Source organism: Salvia miltiorrhiza, chromosome 1 (genome assembly GCF_028751815.1).
Source record: "Salvia miltiorrhiza cultivar Shanhuang (shh) chromosome 1, IMPLAD_Smil_shh, whole genome shotgun sequence".
In the NCBI taxonomy this organism is placed as follows: Eukaryota; Viridiplantae; Streptophyta; class Magnoliopsida; order Lamiales; family Lamiaceae; genus Salvia; species Salvia miltiorrhiza.
Genome location: NC_080387.1, coordinates 16020375 through 16040578, shown reverse-complemented (window position 1 = coordinate 16040578; position 20204 = coordinate 16020375). Strand labels below are relative to the sequence as shown.

The 20204-nt window shown below is 36.4% G+C and overlaps 1 protein-coding gene and 1 long non-coding RNA gene across 2 annotated transcripts; both read right to left on the bottom strand.

Moving 5' to 3' along the window:
* Window positions 1–501: 501 nt before the first annotated feature.
* LOC131006730 (uncharacterized) lies at window positions 502–3299 on the bottom strand. The gene is made up of 2 exons (XR_009095742.1): window positions 3245–3299; window positions 502–1454 (listed from the first exon to the last, which is right to left on the bottom strand). It is a non-coding gene; the product is annotated as an uncharacterized LOC131006730 (long non-coding RNA).
* A 7918-nt stretch (window positions 3300–11217) lies between these two features.
* On the bottom strand, window positions 11218–16394 carry LOC131006729 (protein SMAX1-LIKE 6-like). Its single transcript, XM_057933861.1, has 3 exons — window positions 14689–16394; window positions 13415–13661; window positions 11218–13287 (listed from the first exon to the last, which is right to left on the bottom strand). The coding sequence occupies exons 1-3, from the start codon at window positions 15876–15878 to the stop codon at window positions 11470–11472; spliced, it is 3255 nt and encodes a 1084-aa protein (XP_057789844.1). The 5' UTR covers window positions 15879–16394; the 3' UTR covers window positions 11218–11469.
* Window positions 16395–20204: the final 3810 nt, after the last annotated feature.

The following is a 20204-nucleotide window of genomic DNA, read 5'->3' as shown; positions in this document are numbered from 1 at the left end:
TAACAAGATAAATTTTCTTCACAATAATGTTTATTTTTATTCATAAGAACTTTTATTTTTAGTTATTTGTTAAAGTAATTATTTTTATAAGCAAAAATAATTATTGATGTGAAGAAAAATAATATTATTTTCACTTTATATAACTTTTATTCTTAGCTATTTGGTCAAGTAATTATTGTCGTATAAAAAGTAATTATTGTTACAATGAAATGAAATGTAATGTTTTTAACTTATTACATTTATTAGGATAAATAAAAGTTAATATTTCCATTAGGGTTTAGTATTCATTATTTAGGGTTTAATATTCAAAGGTTAAGTTTTAGTATTCAAGGTTTAGGATTTAGTATTCAGTGTTTAGATTTTAAAAATATTGAATGATGGGTAATACTTATATTCACATAAGTATACATTTAAGTATGGAAATGTATATCTTAGGATAAATAAAAGTGAGTATTTCCATGTCACACCCCAATTCTTGAAGGAATAAATATAATCGAGGTGTGAATAATTCATAGAAATAAACAAGGGAAATACCTCGTTAAAACCCAAAATAGGATAGAAAGTCGGGCTATGCCCCTTTGGATCATAAGTTTTGTTTCATGTTTCTGACAACCGACGTTCATTAACATAAAACTATAAATTTTAAATTGAAGCTCAAATGAAGTCATCTTAAGTTGAGAAAAAGATGTATAAGAGTAATTGCTACAGCGGAAGTCTAACATATGAATTTTAACTCTAGCCTCAGCTCCGTCCCGTCAGCACCAGCCAGCCAACCTGAAAACATTTGAAAGTATTTTTGGGCTAAGTACTAATGTACTTAGTGGGCATGCATTTTCATAAACATTTCATATTTTCGTAAGAGCAGTTTATCCAATTATACTTGACATGACTTAGAAGGTTTTAAAATGAAAGAAGTACTTCTAAGCATGTTAAAACATTTTTCATTTGTGCGCACATGTCACACTCCCTTTCCGTTACTCGCTGTGATCCCGGACCTTTTAGCCACCGACGGATCCATTACTCCTGCTTTACTTGGACTGAGGGCGTAACCCAGCCAAGTTCCCATTTGGGACCCAATGCTCCGGAACACATCCCGTCGAGCACCCTTATAACGCCTCATACATGATTAGTGCCCGAATGGAGATCAACCCACCGAGTCAGCTAATAGGTGTACACAATTCTCAAACAACGTGTTAGGTCATAAGAGAACCTCGATCGATTAACTTATGCGAGCCTTAAACAGAGCAGAGTGCACAAAATATTTTATTGGATAAACAGTTTTCATTACATTAAATAAACAATTTGCATTTCATTGAAAACATTTAGAGCTTAATAACTCAATCATACTTTGTACATTTGGAAAGTAAGCCCACCTGGTTAGGCAAAGCCTGAAGATCATAATCACATATAAACCTGTCTTGGGAAAGCAGCGCTAATCCCCCTGGTCACAAAGCCTACAAGAAATTCTATTCTTAATAGGTCTCGTGAAGCTAATCTTAAGTCATGGTGTAGTGCTTAATATTCTATGATTCACTTAGCCGGGTTTTCAAAAATTTAATGAATAAATAATTGAAAACTAAATTCCTTGAGTTAAGAACACCAACAATATTCTTACTCATCTTTCTTTAATAATTGGAATTATAAATAAAACCAATTAAATCATAAATACTTTTTATTTCATGATGCAAATGAAATGTCATGTCATGCTTAGCATATGATAAGTAATTACTTAAAATATGCACTTAATAATAATTTAATATTATTATAAAAATTATCCTTTAAATAAATTAATCAAACTAATAATAGTTCAATTAATTAAAAATAAGAAAGCCCAATTTAATTAATTAAAGGCAATCCAAAGTCTTTAAAAATAATTAATCAAACTAATTAATAGTCTAATTAAATAAAATAGGGAAGTCATTTAAATAGATGAAATAGAGCTCATGCTTAAGTAAATAATAGCCCATATAAATTTAAAAGATGAGGCCCAACTCAATAAAATATGAATGGCCCAGACTGAATAAAATAAATCGGGCCCAGCTAAATAAAATTAAAAATCGGCCCAAGCTTTTAAAAATCGCAGCCCAAATCTATTTAAAAATCGAAGCCCATCACTCATAAAAATCGGCCCAAATACTCGGCCCAAATCTATTTAAAGCAAAGAAAATCGGCCCAACTCTCAATTAAAATCGGCCCAAAATCGTAAGCCCACTGACTCGGTCCACAATTCAAACCCACCCTCAAGCCCAAACCTAAAGCCCAACATCCCACCCCCTTTTCTTCCCTACTCTCTCTCTCGGTCACACTCACAACACAAACGCAACACCACTCTCTTTCTCTCACGACAGCACACACACTCACGCTTCAATCACTCATTCCCCCTCACTGCTCATCTCCATCTCCCGGACGTTCCGCCACCGTGAAACCATCGTCTCCGGCGAGGAGCTTCGCTTCCGGCCTCCATCTCTGATCGGTTCTGTGACTGCAGCGGCGAAGGCTGCCGCGGCCACCTCCGATCATCCTCGCCTCTCCCGTTCACGTCTCCCTCTCTCTCACACCCCGGCACGCACAGGCGACGCGCACCCAACTGACAGGCGGCGAAGCAGCGGCAAGAAATCATCTCCTCATCTCCCTCTGTACCCCCCCTGTTCTCTCTTCTCCTCGGCGACGACGGAACGCCGCCGCCTCCCTCGGCCTCTCTCTCTCTCTCGGCCTTCCGGCGACAGCAGTAGATAGAGCAGACTGCCGCCACCGTCCTGACCTCCACCCAGACCAGCTACCGCCCTCATCTCTCATGCTCCATCCTCGGCCGGACAACAGCGGCGGAGCCGCCGCCGACCGCCGTATCCCTCCGCCGAACAGCCCCACTGTCGGACCACCCCCAAGACTCACGCACACACACATATACAAGTTCTTTTTTTTTTTTTCTTTTCTTTTCAATGAATAAAAGGTTCTTGAAATCATTCAGTGACTCGTTTTGTAAAAACATAATCTTGCAGTTCGGTTATCAAAATTAAACATGTATGCTCTTCTCTAATAGTCGATTAGTAGATATCTTGCTCATTAGCATATATGAACAGTTATGCATTTCATATGTTGACTCTGTAATACATATAGGTAACATGAATGTATGTGTATGTGTGTTTCTTGTTTGGGCAGATGTGATTTGTGTGTCTATAATGGTGATTTAGATGTCTCATTCAATATTGCAAAAACAAGTAATGGAGTTTTTAAAAGATGAAACCTTGTGATGGTTCTTTGAGCTGGGGGCCTGGGGCTTCAGTGATCTGCAAAGCATTTATTTGTGATGGTTCTTTGATTGTTGTGGGATGGAAGATGGAAGCATCAACCCAGCTATGTAAGTTGCGAAAAGGTGGGAGTAGGTGGGTGTAGTGGGAGAGTAGGTGGGAGTAGTGGGAGGGAGTAAAATAAAATAAAAATCTTTCAGGTTGTACTATGAAAACTGTAATAATCGTTCAGTGTTTGCTTAAATAAAAGCTCGTGAAAATACTTGAATGCTAAATTAAATAAATATGCAATGCATATAAATTTAATAACTAAATTTACAAATGTTTTTGTAAATCATTTTTGTTGGAATTAAAATAAATTCATTTTCTTTATATCCGGCGTGAATCATCCTGACTTTTAAGTTCAAAATAATTCTAAATTTAGCTAAGAAATAACGGGGTGTTACATTCCATTAGGAAGAGTAAATATTTCCATTTGGGTTTATTATTGAATGGCAAAGGTTTTGTATTCAGTATTTAGGGTTTAGTATTCAGTGTCACTACAAAAAAAATTATAATTACCGGCGGCTTTTTCCCGCCGCTAAATATAGGGCGGCCGCCGGAAACACATTTATCGACGGCGAGAGGCCGCCAGTAATTTTCTCGTCGGTGATCTCCATTCCGGCGGCATATGGCGGCCGCCGGTAAATAACAGCGGCTGTTGCCGCCGGTGATTAGTGGCGGCGCCGACGCCGCCGGCAAAGTCCACCAGACGGCGGCCGCACGCTCGCCGGACTGCCGGAGGGTTACCGGCGGGTTTTTGCCGTCGGTAATATTTTTTAATTTTTTTAATTTATTTAATTTATTTATTTATTTTATTTATTTTATTGTATGTCCACAATTTATTTTCGTATTTATACAGTATTGCATAACTTAGACGAACTTCCCACTCGGTCACCCATCTTACTTGTACTCTGAGCCAAACACGCTTAACCTTGAAGTTCTTTTCGAGTGGTCACCAGTACAAAACACTCGTATTATTGATATATCTAGTACTTATTAATTCATTTAAAGTCTACTTCAATATACAATATCATATATATTCATAACCTTAGAATATGTCGAGATGATATCCAAAAAATGTTGTTAATTACGGATTTGGCTCGTTTCCGTCCTTATTTTTATGTCGGAAAAATATTTATTTATTAATTTAATTTAATTTAATTTTTTTTTATCAATCTAGTAACAATCTTGAATTCTTACTATGAATATATCTTAGATTAGTGATGATTGATGAGTGAATCACTAATCAAATTAACATTCTTAAGTTATAATTATAAGTTTCTTACTAAGAATCTTGAATTCTTAGTAATAATCTTGGATTAGCGATGATTGATGAGTGAATCACTAATCAAATTAACATTCTTAAGTTATAATTATAAGATTCTTACTAAGAATCTTGAATTCTTAGTAATAATCTTGGATTAGCGATGATTGATGAGTGAATCACTAATCAAATTAACATTCTTAAGTTATAATTATAAGATTCTTACTAAGAATCTTGAATTCTTAGTAATAATCTTGGATTAGCGATGATTGATGAGTGAATCACTAATCAAATTAACATTCTTAAGTTATAATTATAAGATTCTTACTAAGAATCTTGAATTCTTAGTAATAATCTTGGATTAGCGATGATTGATGAGTGAATCACTAATGAAATTAACATTCTTAAGTTATAATTATAAAATTGTTACTAAGAATCTTGAATTCTTACTAGGAATCTTAGATTAGTGATGAGTGAATCACTATTTATGCGTAAATGATATTAAGTAATTATTTATATTTCAACAACCGTTTGCCTCCTTAATTGGTGGGATCCTCCCAACTTAATCATACTTTAATCAGAGTATTAATAATTTAAAAATATATCATTTATCTTTCTCTCTCACTCATACTAAATGTTTCAGTAAATTATTAATAATGATAAATATTGTCAAATAACATTTACGTCCTTAAAATTATATTTATATTTTTATTATTCAATAACAATTAATTATAATATGCACACGTATGCGTGTAGTATTTACTAATTTATTTTGATATTAGGAAATGCTTAAATTTTATATTGAGATATGATATTTTTATTGACTAATCAATTTTTTTAACAATAATAATTACTCAATGCTGAAAACGAAAAAAATAACAAAAACAAAATGAACAGAAGGAAAAAAAAAGAAAGAATTTTTTTTTAGCAGATTACCGACGGCACACACCGCCGGTGATTAGCGGCGGCGGTAATGCCGCCGGTAACTATGGCCGGACGATGGTGTCCGCGGGTGGTGAACAACGGATTGGCAGATTACCGGCGGCAAAAACCGCCGATGATTAGCGGCGGCGGTAACGCCGCCGGTAACTGTGGCCGGACGACGGTGTTTCTATTGCCGGACCTCACCGGCGGCGGATGCCGCCGGTGATTAGCGGCGGCCACACGCCACCGATAAATAGCGGCGGCATCGCCGCCGGTAACCTATTTACGTATATAAATTAATTCATATTATCGCCGCCGCCGGTAATCACCGGCGGCAGTGTTGCCGCCGGTAATGCCGCTGCTATTTTGACAAACACGGGTCGTCCGCTCCGCCGTCGGTGAGCCGCCGGTAATCACCAGCGGCGGCGCTGCCGCCGGTAATTTTTGCCGCTAAATCGGCATTTTTTTGTAGTGTGTTTAGGTTTAAAAAATATTGAATGATGGTTAATACTTATTTTCACATAAGTATACATTTAAGCATGGAAATGTATATCTTAGATAAAACAAAAGTAAATATTGTCATTCAGGTTTATTATTGAATGGTTAGGGTTTAGTATTCAGTATTTAGGGTTTAGTATTCCCTATTTAGGGTTTAGTATTCAGTGTTTAGGGTTTACAAAATATTGAATGATAGGTAATACTTATATTCACATAAGTGTACATTTTTGCACAGTAATGTATATATTAGGATAAATAAAAGTGAATATTTCCATTAGGGTTTAGTATTCATTATTTAGGGTTTAGTATTCAAGGCTTAGGGTTTAGTATTCAAGGTTTAGGGTTTTTAGGGTTTAGTATTCAAGGTTTAGGTTTTAAAAATATTGAATGACGGATAATACTTATATTCACATAAGTATACATTTAAATATGGAATTAATGTATATCTTAGGATAAATAAAAGTGAGTATTTCCATTAGGGAGAGTAAATATTTTCATTTGGATTTATTATTGAATGGCTAGGATTTAGTATTCAGTGTTTAGGGTTTAGTATTCCCTATCTAGGGTTTAGTATTCAATGTTTAGATTTAAAAAATATTGAATGATGGTTAATACTTATTTTTAGGTTTAAAAATATTACCTTTCTTTATAATAATAATAATAATTACTACTTTTTATATAACAATAATTACTTTTTAGTACAACAATAATTACAATAAATATAATATTTTTGAAACAATACATTTCTCCATATCAATTATTACTTTTTATTATACCAATGATTACTTTTAATAAACATAAATAATAATATTATTATTTGATCAAATAATTATTATCGTAATAAAAAAGTAATTATTGATATGTATAATGCTTTATATTGAATGAAGGTAAATATTTATATTACCATAAGTATACATTTGTGCGACAAAATGTATATCTTATGCTTATTAAAAGTAAATACTCTTATTAGGGTTTAGTTTACAGGGTTTAGGGTTTCGTTTATAGGATTTAGGGTTTAAAAAATATAATACTTTATATTAAATGAAGATAAATACTTATATTTACAAAAATATATATTTGTGCGAATAAATGTATATGTTATGCTTATTAAAAGTAACATTTACTATAAGCAAATGTAATAATTTGGGGCGACGGATCAAATGGGCGCGGGTCAGGGGCGCGGATCCGGGTCAGGGTTGAGGCGCGGGTCGACCCGGCCGCATAGGATGCGGGTGCCCTCACCCAAGTCCACCTCTTTTCATAAATACTTACTTGGGCAAAGGTGCAGATTAGTCCCTGAACTAGACCTCCCTAGAGCGTTTAGCTCTCTATTCTCGGTCGGCACGTTGACCTCCCTAAACTCCAGAACAAGGATGCAACTAACCCCACATAATTGACGGCTTATTCACGCCGTTTCCTTCGATTTTTTTTTAATATTAAATGGGGCCCACCATCAACGAATTGCGCAGGTTTCTTAAGAAAGGCAGTAGGTGAAGAGTTTTCTTCACATTCGAAAACTCAGAGTTTGGGAGACGAAATCGAAGACGGAGAAGGCGATTCTTGGCAAAATTCTTGACAGCAATCCATTGTTTGACAGCCATAAACACAAAAGCAACTCTCGAAAAAGGTTAGTGGCGGCTAAACTTCACTGTATCTGTGTTTTTACAGAGCATGCAATGAATGGAATAGTAGCAGCCTCGATTTTTTTTTTTAAAATTTTTTATGAGATGAAGCATGAATGCAGACACCAAAGTTGTTTTCTTTTTCTTTGTGTTATTGTGCAGTATGTCGAATCCTTTGCTTGCGTTTGTTTTTAATTGGTGGGGTACTTGGAGTAAGAGGGAAGATAATGGTGAATGGTTTTATGATGGTTATAATCATATTGAAATGGAAGACACAGTGAAAAACATGACTTTAGAAAGAATCATGTCTGAATTTGAGGGACTATATGGTTCTAAACCTAAAGCTATATTTGCGTATGATGATGACTATAGCATAGATAAGGGCCTAATTCCCCGTAGAGATCCTATCCAATGTGAGAAAGTTATTGATTATCTAGACTTACTTGGCCACGATGAGATTGAGTTTTTTGCAGATCATGAGTGCGATCCTATGCCTACTTTTGTACCTCTTGAGATGTTTTCAAAAGGGAATGAACATGATGATTTTAGAGGGAAAACATGGGGTTGAGATTAATATGGAGGATCAGGGAGTTGTGTCTACTGAAGGTGGGGTAGAACAAAATGAGAGAGCAGAGGTTGGTGAGAAACATGTTGATGGGCTAGATCAAAATAAGGGGGCCGAAAATGGTGAGCAACCTGTTGATGGGGTGGATCAAACTGAGAGGGCATAAGGTGGTGAGGAAACTGCTATGGAGGTAGAACAAAATGAGGGAGTAGGTATTAGTGATATTGATTTGAATGATAGTTGGGTAGAAATCTATATATTATATAAAACAGCAGTTTAACGGATACTTTTTAGCGCCATATTTTCTCTCTCCCATGTTCTCTCCATTTAATCTTAAATTTTCTCATATTTTCTCTTCAACGTTCTCATCTTAAATTTTCTCTTCATCTTCATTCGTAAAACACATTGAATTCTCTTCACTATATATCAAACTTTCTCTTGCTCCTCAATCGAAGAATTAATGAAAAACAACAATTTATTTTCAATTGTTCAAAACCCAACCCATCATTCCTGCAAAAGAAAACCTTAAATCGTTTAACCCCATCTCTATTCTTCTATTCTTTTTCTGATTAGCCAGAAATCAAAGTAGGGGAAGAAAAGGAAAAATAGATCTAAAAAATCACATCTTTAAATGAGAACCAAAACGAGAAATGGAGAAGAACTTTTTAATGATAAAAGATCTATATTTGAGTTTCACTGTTCACATATGCAAATCACCCTATGAGATTTCTGGAAATTGCAATTTGAACGCTAATATTTATATTAGAAAAGGGAATATAATTGGGTGATGAATCATAGAAGACGAAGCATCAGTTAATTACAGAAGAAGAAAACGGTGAAGTCCGACCTGAAAATTGCAAAAGAAAATGGAGAAGAAGAAAACGAAGAAAAAAGACGTGAATTGCAGAAAAAAAGGCGCTGAGATTTGCAGATAAAAATGGAGAAAAAGCAGCTATGACACAAGTCACTCTTTAAACTTCAGTTGGCTGTTGTTCTTCGATCGGAGAAGGTAGATAGAAAGAATGACGTTGAAAGTCTCCGATTTGAAGGAGGAAGTGACACATGGAGAAGGGATCTAAGTTTTGGCGTGATTTGGGAGAAGAGAGAGACGATGGAGGTGAGATATACAAGAGGGGGAGGAAGAGAATGGTGTATGGAAGGCATATGAGAGGAAGAGAGAATTGGGCTGATGATTTAAGGCCCTCATAATGAGAGTTTGGATAATGGTATCAAAATAAAGGTGTTAGGCTTTAAAAAAAAATATTTTGGGCCATAGAGTTAAATATTTATATTTTTATGAATATAGAATTAAATTATGTATATTCTCTAAAGAAAAGAATTAAATTATGTATATGCATAAAAAATATTTAATCGAATGCCGAATCTTTCTTAAAATTAAATAAATTGAGAAAAAATTATTTGATTCATTTATAATTATAATTTGGTGGCAATCAATATGTTGCTGAGGAAAGAGAGATATGACCAAGAATTCTGAAAATAAGAAAAACAATGCAATTTACAAGGATTCTTATTTTCTAATTTTTCTTTAATATATTTTTTTCTCATTTTTCAGGATTCTGACTTACTTACTTATGTATTTAATACTATTATTTTTATTATTTTATTAAAACACAAACTATAATTTTTATTTAGTATGTATTTTGCATTGTGTATTATTATTATTATTATTATTATTATTATTATTATTATTATTATTATTATTATTATTATACTGGTTTACTATATTTAATTAGTGATAGAAATTTAGAATTCTAATAGTTGAAAATTTTGTGCTTTCATATTAATGTTCTTTATTGAGTAATTAATGTAGATTATTTCATTTTTTAAGAAAAATAATTTGTATTTACTTATATTCTGGCTATATTTAATAGTATTTATTTTTTATTAATTTAATATATCATTTAATTTTAATGTAAAGCTATGATCACCGTGCATCGCACGGGAGGGCGTACTAGTGGGGAGTGATGAGGCAGTTGAAAATGAAAGTGGTGAGGCACCTAATAATGAGGCTGGGGCTGACTGTGATGACAACTCCTTCAAATATTTGGCAAAATAAGCTGCTAAACAACTTATAATCTCTAAAAAATAAGTTCTAAAGCTTATAAGCTCCCCAAAAAATAAGTTCATCTATCCCAATTTATTTTCTCATTATCTTATAAGTAATACTCATTTTACAAAAATAATTCAACTACAGATTTTTATTTTCATCATATATTATTCTAATTTTATTTTTATTCGATTTTCTCTTTAACTAAAATTCTCTCTCACTAACTAAAATTCTCTCTCTAGCTTTTAAATTTAATAACCCAAATACTTTGACAACTTATAAGTTCTTAAGAAACTACATCTTATAAAACCTCTAGAGCTTATAAGCTCTTTAAAATAAGCTTAGCCAAACACCCTCAAAAAGTCATCTCTTAGAGCAACTCCAATGCTCAGGTCGAAGGGAGGGGTCGAAACGGCAGAGCGAAGACCTCCGCGCTGGCGACCCGCGCGGCATCGAAGCGAGGTTGAGGTGGAGACCCGGGACGAATGCTGCGATGGTGAGGCGCGTGTAATACACGCGTCATATTAAAAAAAAAATTGATTATTTTGAAAATTTTGACCGTTTTCAGTCTTTTATTTATTTTTTATTTTTCTTGTTTCATCGTTGAACAACGGCTAGTTTGTAGGATTTTTTTTATCCCTCTTCAAATAATATGTATTTATCTCCTACAATTTTCATATTCTCACATCATTCTTCCATCACTTCCCAAGTTTTATATTTTTCTTCAAATTTTGCTCAATGCGGCGGAAATAGGGATTTTGGTGGAAATTAAACATTTTAGTAAAATTGTGTTGAAATTGGAATTTTGGTGGAAATGGGGATTTTAGACCCAAACTAAGACCTTGCATTGGAGAGGGGTGGGTCTTAGGTGGGGACCACCATCTAAGACCCAAACTAAGACCCACCCATTAGAGATGCTCTTAACGTGAAAACCTAAATGGTTTTCAAACATATTTCAGTACAAACAGAACTGAAGGGAAAAATACGATGGAAACATGAAAATGTTTTATTCCACATGCAAGAGGTACCCTAATCCTTCAACTTCCATTATGCATATATCATTACAATAAACATCCTGATAAAAATAAGACAAAAAATAGAGTTGAGTGTCAACAGAGAAGTAGCTATAAACTATATATTCCTTCTACTATATGCAACAAGAGAGACTAATGCACAGGCCTGAACAGAGACGAAGACATGAGGAGAATTACTAGATGCATACTTGAAAAAAATATCGGTTAAACATTTATTTTCGCGGGAAGACACACTCTAGAAGCTTGTGCTTTCACCACAAGCCCTTCACATGGTACTAATCTCAATACAAAATCAGAAGCAACATTGCACCTTTTACGGGCTTCATCGATGCCCGAACAAAGAACCTGCTCGATCCAATCCTCCAATGCCTCCCCCCTTTCTGTTAACCATGCAGCTGCAAGTATTTGAACCATCACTTGTCTATCAATTTCTAGGAGAACAGTGGCTCCAACTATCTTTCTCAACCGCGCATCTATCTCTCTCAATATCTTCTGGGAGAGAGAATCAAAATCGAATGGTTTGGACACCACATTTTCATCAACATGCTCTAGCAATTCTCCCAACCAAACCTCTGAATCATCCGAGTAATCATCATCACTCTTATCCATATCACTATCCTCTTCCCCACCATCAACAGGCAAGTTTAAGTCAAAGGATCTGGACAATTGACAAGCACGTTTTGATATCTCACCCTTGGTTGAGCCATCATTCATCAATTTTCTTTTACTGGAACAGAACTTGTTAGAGATGATTTCACTTGGGAAAAGTGAAACGCGTGTAGTGCTATTCCTGCTGTAGATATCACCAAGAGGTTCTACTAAAATTTGCATCTGCATATTTTTGGCCTCCAAAATTGTTTCTTCTGGAAAGTCAGGTGCTTCTTTGCCAAAAAGCAGATGTTTACTGCCCTTTACGACAGTTGAGGCAAGAATAAATATATTGTTATTGAGGTAGATGGGCCTGCCACGTGAATCTGGAAATTTACCTGTTTTGATGGCTTGAGATAAACTACATCTAACCACGAAATCAGCCTTTTCAACATTTTCAAGGAGCACAACGGAGTCGGGATGCTTGCTCAACTCTCCAGCAAGGTAATCAACTATCAGTTCCCTCCCAGGCTGCATTTTGAGGTACTTTGAGTCATAAGAATCAACAATGTAGTCGAATGGGTCCGTACCCTCAGCACAAAGATCCAAATATAGCAAGTGGTCCTTTCTACCAAATGCTATCTCAGCAACAGATGCAGCTATTTTCCTCTTCCCCACTTTATCAGGCCCCACAAAGCTGAGCCAAACGTTCCTCTTTTTTGAGCAATGATATCTAGCATTTTCATTTTTGCAATGTGACACAGTTCGACCAATAGTTTGAATGGCTTCTGACTGCCAATAAACCTTTTCAGCCAGAACACCCCATTGGTGTTCAAGGTCTTTTGCATACATCTGCTTTCCATGATGATGAGAACAAGGTGAAGATTGAGAAAGTTGACTCATAGATGATTCAGAGTTTTGAAGACCACTGCAATCATCTTGCAAGCTGGGATTTCTTCTGAACTCCTCAGAAGAATCACAAAATGTTCCAAGTGTCAAATCTGTGGCCACAGAGGCAACAGAGGGTGAAAATGTGCAAGCAATGGGCAGGCTTGTCCTTTGCTTAGAGCTGGATGACTTCTGAAAATCATTCAACCCCAAACCTTGCGCTGGTACTTCAGCCTGTGCAATTACACTGGCACTAAACTCGGCAGGTCTAGGTACATTTTGCTTTGGAGGAGAATTTTTTTGCCAGTCTGGCGGCATGCAAGGGCTCATATTAGTCACATTGTTTCCACCGGATAATGAACCCGCACTAACTGCCTCTTTTCGTATGGGCACATGCTGCAGAGTTGTTGCAACAAAAGTATGTGGCTTCGTTAGAGTTGTATCCACCTGAGATGTCCAAGAGTGATGAAGCCTTTGGCAGATGCCACTCCATTTCCTCTGCAAGGCCAATATTCTTGCATCCAATATAGTTTTGTCTTTTTTAGCCTGCACTGAAATGACAGACCACCTGTTTACAAAACATCTCCTACTAACTCAAACAACATAATTCAAAAATGTATATGTTACTAATCCAAGCTAACAAAACAAGTTTGAATTCGAAGGAGTAACGAACCTCTTCCGTGCAAGATTTCTTGCTTGTTTCACATTCAGCAATTTGCAGCCAAGAAGATAGATTCACTGATTGTTTATCAGCAACCGAATCAGTTGAAACTCCCTTCTGAACATCAGAAACTTCTTTCTCATACTTTTCATTGCACGAGCTGCATAGTTTCATGGTTTTCGTAACATTTGTGCATGGACTTTTAAGCTCAGAAGACATAGAGAAGAATCCACCAAATGGAACAAAAGACCTCATCAAGCTGCAGGTATATGAGGTTACAACTGTCAAGGAAACTTATTAAAAGTTCGTAAGCCAAAATGTACTTTTGGTGCCTAACCTAACGTACATACTATAGATAAAACAATAAGCAAAGCCATGCATTTAAGTATTTCATATAATTGTTGGAGTTGATGGAACAATATAGACATGAAGATAAATGAAATCAGCTTTTTGAATTTTATAATATAGAATGTTCAAATTTCTCCGGAGTTGAGAAGAGTAAAGAGTTATGGCGAAGGAAGTTTAAGCTTTTAAAGGAGCAGTGAGTTTATTAGGTCGAATCTTCCCAGAAGATACTCCGTAAATAAAATTCAAGCTCAGGTCGAGTTGAACTCCAAAAAGTTCTCACACTTGACCTAGAAAATCACTAAGCCTATAAATTCTATGTAAAATCTGAGCATAAGATACAAGGAAGTCAAGTGGAATCAAATTTAGTTGCTTCATGCATGAAGATCAGTAATGGATTTGAGATCCACGGTAGTTAATCCATTTTTATTGTTTGGATGGATTTCAGATCCATCACTCTCATTACATGAGTGATTTGGCTGGGGTTTAGATGATCTAAAATCCACTCAAATTCAGGTGCGCCTGAAATCAATTAATTTCAAATCAAATCCCTCAATCCAAACATAAATGTCAAAATAATTAGGGCAGGTAACCAGATCCATCAAGCATGTGATTGCAGCAAGCTAGAAGCATTTTAATTACGCTAAAAAAGGTTCCGTCTTGCACTGATTTGCACAGAATCAAAATCATCAAACAAATGCACTATCTGAAGCATGATGAACATATAAAAGAAAAGTGATATCCAAGTTCAGCTGCTTCATAAGGTCAAAGGATTTCACTTGGATGTATCACACTTGTTCCAGACCTCACCAATCCATGTTTCAATTAAATTATTAGTAACTTGTCCGACGCAATAAAAATAAAACAAAAGGAAGCACACATCATTAAAATATTACTCCAACAAGAAGGGACAAACCGAGATAGAAAAGTGCAGCAATGACCTGGACTTGAAAGGTTTTCCTCCTATGGAGGAAGCAGTGATGGGCAGCAGATGCAAATCCAGATCCATCTCGATACAAGGAAACTGCTCTACTAGCTTCTTGTAGTCATCATCATCTGCCAAGAACCCCATCAACCACAGCTTTCCACCATGTTTGATCAACAACCTCTTCAGCTTCAACACCACATTCCTAACAAATTCCAGCAACTCAACATCCGAAAATTCCTTCAAATCCCCACAGTTGGCGATGATCCCGGCCCCCTGGCAATTCTCGACTAATTCATCAACTTTTTTGAACTTCAACCCGATCATTGCTTCGCTCAAACGCTCACCGATACACTCGGAAATCTCGCGTTCGATCGATAACACAGTCAATCCATCAAGTTCTTTAGGCAAAACTCCGGATTCGCCCTTCTTCAAACAATCCAAAAAGTTCCTATAAGCATCACCTCCAGAAGCACCAATGAGCAAGGGATTTCTCCTAGTTTTCTTCAACAGAACTTCCCTGATTTTTCTGTGGTTCTCATCGTGTTTCTCCATGGCAGCAGCATCGATAAAGGGGAAACTGTGAGCGCGTCTGTCCAGCTCGAAATTATCCGGACTACACGCAAACAGGGGCGGCGGCCGGGACGCCGTCACGGCGAATCTGGAAATGGAGAGAGGGTTGAGAACCGCCATCTTTATCTCCTGAGTTCGGAAACCCGCATCGCCGAAGACGCGGCTCACGATCGGATCATCCAAAATCGACGTTAAGAAATGCTTCAGCTCAACTTTAACCGCAGAAATCGACTGTGTATTCTGCGAGCCCGAGTTCAGCTGCTGTTGATACAGATGGAACGTGTCGGGATGGCGCCTCTGACTCGCCTGCGATCTCTTGATCGCCGCCATCAGAGAGTTCGACACCGGCGGCTCGTCGGCGGCAGCGGATTTGGACGCCGAAACCCTATCGAGCGCGACGCCGACACAGAGCTCCAGCGCGCGGAACTGGAGCCGTGGGGAGTACGCGCTACTCCAGGCGCGTGTGCAGGCCTCACGGAGAGGAGAAGAAGTCACAGCCAGTAGAGCGGACACCACGTGCAACGTCGTCGTCTGTGCGTGACTGCGGCGCCTCGCTGCCGCCACGGCGTCGTCCAGCACCGCCGCCGCCGAGTCCGACAAGCATTGCCGGGCTACGCCCACCGGCGTTGGCATCGGCCCCCGAGCTTATCCGTAACAGTATGTATAATAATAAATAGTTTTATATATACGCAAATACAAAATAAATTACTAAAATAATTCCAAGAGTGGGTGTCTTCGCTTCCTCCTTTTCAATAATTTTTTGCCCTTTTGTATGAAAGGGATTTCCCCCTCTTTTTCTGTAAAATAATTTGAAGAATGAGGTTTTCAGAAGCTTTAAAGAATAATTTATTGAGCTTGCAGAAGTAGAAGTAAAAGAAAATAGAATTTATGTTGGTGCGAGAAGAGAGAGAAAGTGGGCCTCAATGAAGAGGGCGATGGAATTGGAGCATATCACATAATCACAACCAAATCTTGAGGCATAGATTCTGTATCTGAATTGGAGGAAGAGAGATTTGTTAAAGGTAAAATCCATTGATAATGGATTAGATTCAAGAGTGTGATCATGCTCTTCTCTTTAACTGCTAATCATGGAAGCCACCAAATTACTTTGATTCTACGCCTTTACTTCTTCACAGCCTCAAGGCCCTCAACACATTACGAAGAGAGTCTATTTGTGTATATTAGTACTTTTTGTCTAACATTTATTTATGGCAAATTTAGAATTTGGAAAACTATTTCTATTGGTCGCGTCCAATCAACTTTTTTGTGTCTGCAGACATTAGGTTTAACTATTCAATTTAAATCCACTAACTTTTTTGGTAAAGATGATGATGAAGAGTTGAGTGAGATGTTAGTTTTAGATGAATTGTTACTATGTAGATAAAGAAAGAAAGAAAACACATGTTATGCATTGATGTGATACATTCCAATATTTTTATAGGACATTTGATAAATATGATTGGTAATTGTTTATCAATATAAAGAAACTAAAAATGAAGAAATGAGTTGTTTCTTTGAAAGGGATGAACAAATGAGTTACGATAGGATAGATGTCTCTATATCATTATAAATGTGAGTGGTCGAGATTTCGTTCACATACTCATTTTTCAGTTATGTGGTTCGTGTACTTGCAGAGGTGGTCTAGAAATTTTTATGATTCATCATGTTTTGGATTGAATCTTCGAGCATTATAAGAATATTTTGATGCTCTTCTCACAATAAAAATGAAATTTTAAGACGTACTCTCTCTATTTTAGTACATTATCTCACCATCAAATAATTTGTTTCATTAATTTTGATTAAAATCGTGTCATTTTTTCTTGAGGTAAACTTTTGTAGAACGAAGGGAACATATTACTCCACTTATTTTGGTACATTTGCTCTAGATACGAAAATTAAAAATAAATGATTAAAAGTGTATAATGAGTAGGGCCCACTTATTTTATGTGTGTAAAAAAAAGGTAGGAACCATACTATTTTAGAAAGTGTTATTATAAATTGGATAAATTAAAAAAGAAAATGTGTCAAAGTTGGACGGATGGAGTATTTTATATATGGGTGATGATATTTGGACACCTAGTGTCCTGGACACCTGCATAAAACCGATTTTTTTGCATTTAATCTAAATGGGCCGATTTAGAATGATTTTTGTATTTACTAATTAACCCCTCATATTATTTAATGATTTTTCATTTTTTTTTTGTTTCCTTTTTTTTCGGTTTTTTTTGTTTTTTTTTTTACATTCATTTTGTTTCCTTTTTTTCGCTTTTTTGTTTCTTTTTTTTGGTTTCTTTTCCTTATTTTTCGGTTATTTAGTTTTGAAAATTATGTAAATCATATATTTGAGGTTTATATGATTATTTATTTTGAAAATTGTTTAATTTATTATTTTTAAATTTTTATTATTGATTTGTTACCAATAATTCATGGGTTTTTGTTAAAAAAAATCCTAGATTTGTTTGTAGCTATTGTTTTTTTCGAAATTAATATTTTTTTTATGATTATTTATTTTTTTTTAGAAAATTTTGTTATTACGTTTTTTATATTTGAAAATTATGTTAGTTTTTAAAAAAAATTTCCACACATATTATGTTTTTCGAAATTTCTATTATTTATATTTGGTAGGTCCGGAGGATCTCGAATAGGTGTATGGGGGGGGGAATATACCTATAAGCTATTTTCGATCTTTAGAAGAGATCAAAACGAAACTTCAAACACAAACTCTGACATCTGTTTACTGAAAAGAGTTTTGACCAAAACAGGGTTGACGACTGATACTGAATACTCTTCAGTAAGGAGTTATCAGTTAAGTCAAAAGAACTTGACCGATGCACGTAAGGCTTCAGTCGAGTTTGATAAACAGAGATGTTATAAATCTTACTGACTATCAGATGATAGATCAGTCAGACTGATAACACACGCAGCGGAAAACTTTTGTTTCGCAATAGCCTGTGAGTTGAGCACGTTGTTAGTCTTAAGTTTCTATTTGCAATTAATCAGTTTTCAGTTTACGAAAGGAAGAGTACAAGTAAGAACGTAATACTGAAAGCTGTCAATAACACAGAGATTTTTATATGGTTCGGAAAATACTTCCTACATCCACGATCGGTTGATCAGACCAACAACTTCACTCTGCAAGTGCTTACTGGTGTACTGCAGAGATCTCTGATAAAGTAGCCACCAAATAGGAATGACCTCTGCAGAGATAAGGAGATCCTGAGATCTCTGCATTTAATGCGGCTGTACTTTTGTGAGTATGTGGCTTCCTTTGAACGTTGGAAGTTCAGTCTGAGGAAGAATGTTTAACCGATACTTGACTTTAGTATCAGTCCGCTGAGTCCACGCGGCACGCATTAAGTAATCAGTTCCGAACTGATTCTTCAACTGATACTTTAGTTGGTATCTTCAGTCTTCAGTCTTCAGTCCTTCGTCCTTCAGACTTCAGAACCGCAAGCTAAACTAGAAACGAACTCTGACACTTGAGTTCAAAACCGTTCTAGTCTATTACAATTAAGACCTATGGATTTTGGTATCATCAAAACAAGGATTATGATATTCTACAAAGTTCCCAACAATTTTCCCCTTTTTGATGATGCCAAAACCATACAACAGTTCTAGACAAACAAAAAGACTGAACTCACAGCACAAGTTCTAAAAACTGGGGTGAATACAATTCCCCCTTAACAATAGAACCTAAAAACTTGTACTTAGAGTCAAGAACGAAATAGTTCTAAAATAGAACAAGGAGAAGACATAAAAACATTAATCAGAGCCTGGACAAAGAGTCATTGTCTTCAGGTTGAGATAAAAAAAGAAGTTATTTTCATTAAAGAAAGACTGATAAGCCATCAGTCTAAATTACAGGTTGAAACAGAAAAGAACAACGTCGCTGAAGAAAAGACAACCAAAAGACTCAAGGTCTCTGACCATACAAATTGAAGACAACTTTCCTTATCTCATCTGCGTCGTTTGGATGGGTGTCTGGAGTCACATTCCAGATCTTGTAGATGGCTTTGATCTCCGCCTTGATTTTGTCTCTGTTGACTCCGTTCTTGATCCTTGGTGGAGCCACCATCTTCTTCATGGGGTCAGGAATGCCAGTTCTGAGTTTTCTTTGAGCATCTTGCATTCTCAAGACCAACGCTCGTTCAGGCTGCTGCACTAGGAAGTATTTCCAGGCTTCATTCCGAAAATCCCTGTCTCCTTTGATATTGGCAAATACCATCCATTTGGTGTAGCATTCCTTCAATCTTTCCCACCAGTCGTTCAAGTCAGACGGTAGCCATTTATCTTGATGCTCAAACTTGTCTATGTACGATACCATCAGACCTTCGCTGATGTAGTGTTGAAGCCTTTGTCCTTCCAGAAGACTTGACAAGAAATCAAGTTTCTTGTCTTCAACCAGATGAAGAGCCTTCTTGGCCTTTGGCTCTGATTCTTTTGAGGAGCTTTCTTCTCTGGGCCTTTTCCTGTTGAATTCCTCTGAGGCAGTGGTAGGAGCTTGAGCAAAGGACTTGGCAAACTTTGAGATAAGGGCTTCATCCTTGGCAAAGTCCTTTTTCAAGGATGCAGGAATGTCGAAACTCAACTCTCGTTCGCGCTTCTTCATATCCTCTTCCCCCTTTTTGGCATCATTAGAAGGGAGTCGGCTTTTAAGTTCTTGAAGTTCGTCAAACATCTTCTGAAGAAGGGCAGAGTCAGGGGACTCTCGAGGACGTTGAAGTTGTTGTTCAACTGCTGCAAGGCGACCCAGAACAGGGCCCATCTCTTGTGCAACGAGCATCTTGGCATCCGCTGAAAGCATGAAATCCTTCAGAAATTCAAGCCGCAGTTTGTCGAACTGAGTTTGGAGCTCCTGAAGTTGCAGCTTTGTCTTGATCTCTGTTTCAAGTATAAAAGTATGTAGGTCATGATGATCCTTCCTGATTTTGGGAAGGCCTTTGTCGAATCAATCATCTC

What these genes read in the sequence shown, in the direction of transcription:
- LOC131006729 (XM_057933861.1), bottom strand. Translation starts at nt 15,878, where the DNA reads ATGCCAACGCCGGTGGGCGTAGCCCGGCAATGCTTGTCGGACTCGGCG. An exon ending in GGAAAACCTTTCAAGTCCAG is followed by an intron (nt 13,662 to 14,688) that starts GTCATTGCTGCA and finishes ATATACCTGCAG; the next exon opens with CTTGATGAGGTCTTTTGTTC. An exon ending in AGAAATCTTGCACGGAAGAG is followed by an intron (nt 13,288 to 13,414) that starts GTTCGTTACTCC and finishes ATTTCAGTGCAG; the next exon opens with GCTAAAAAAGACAAAACTAT.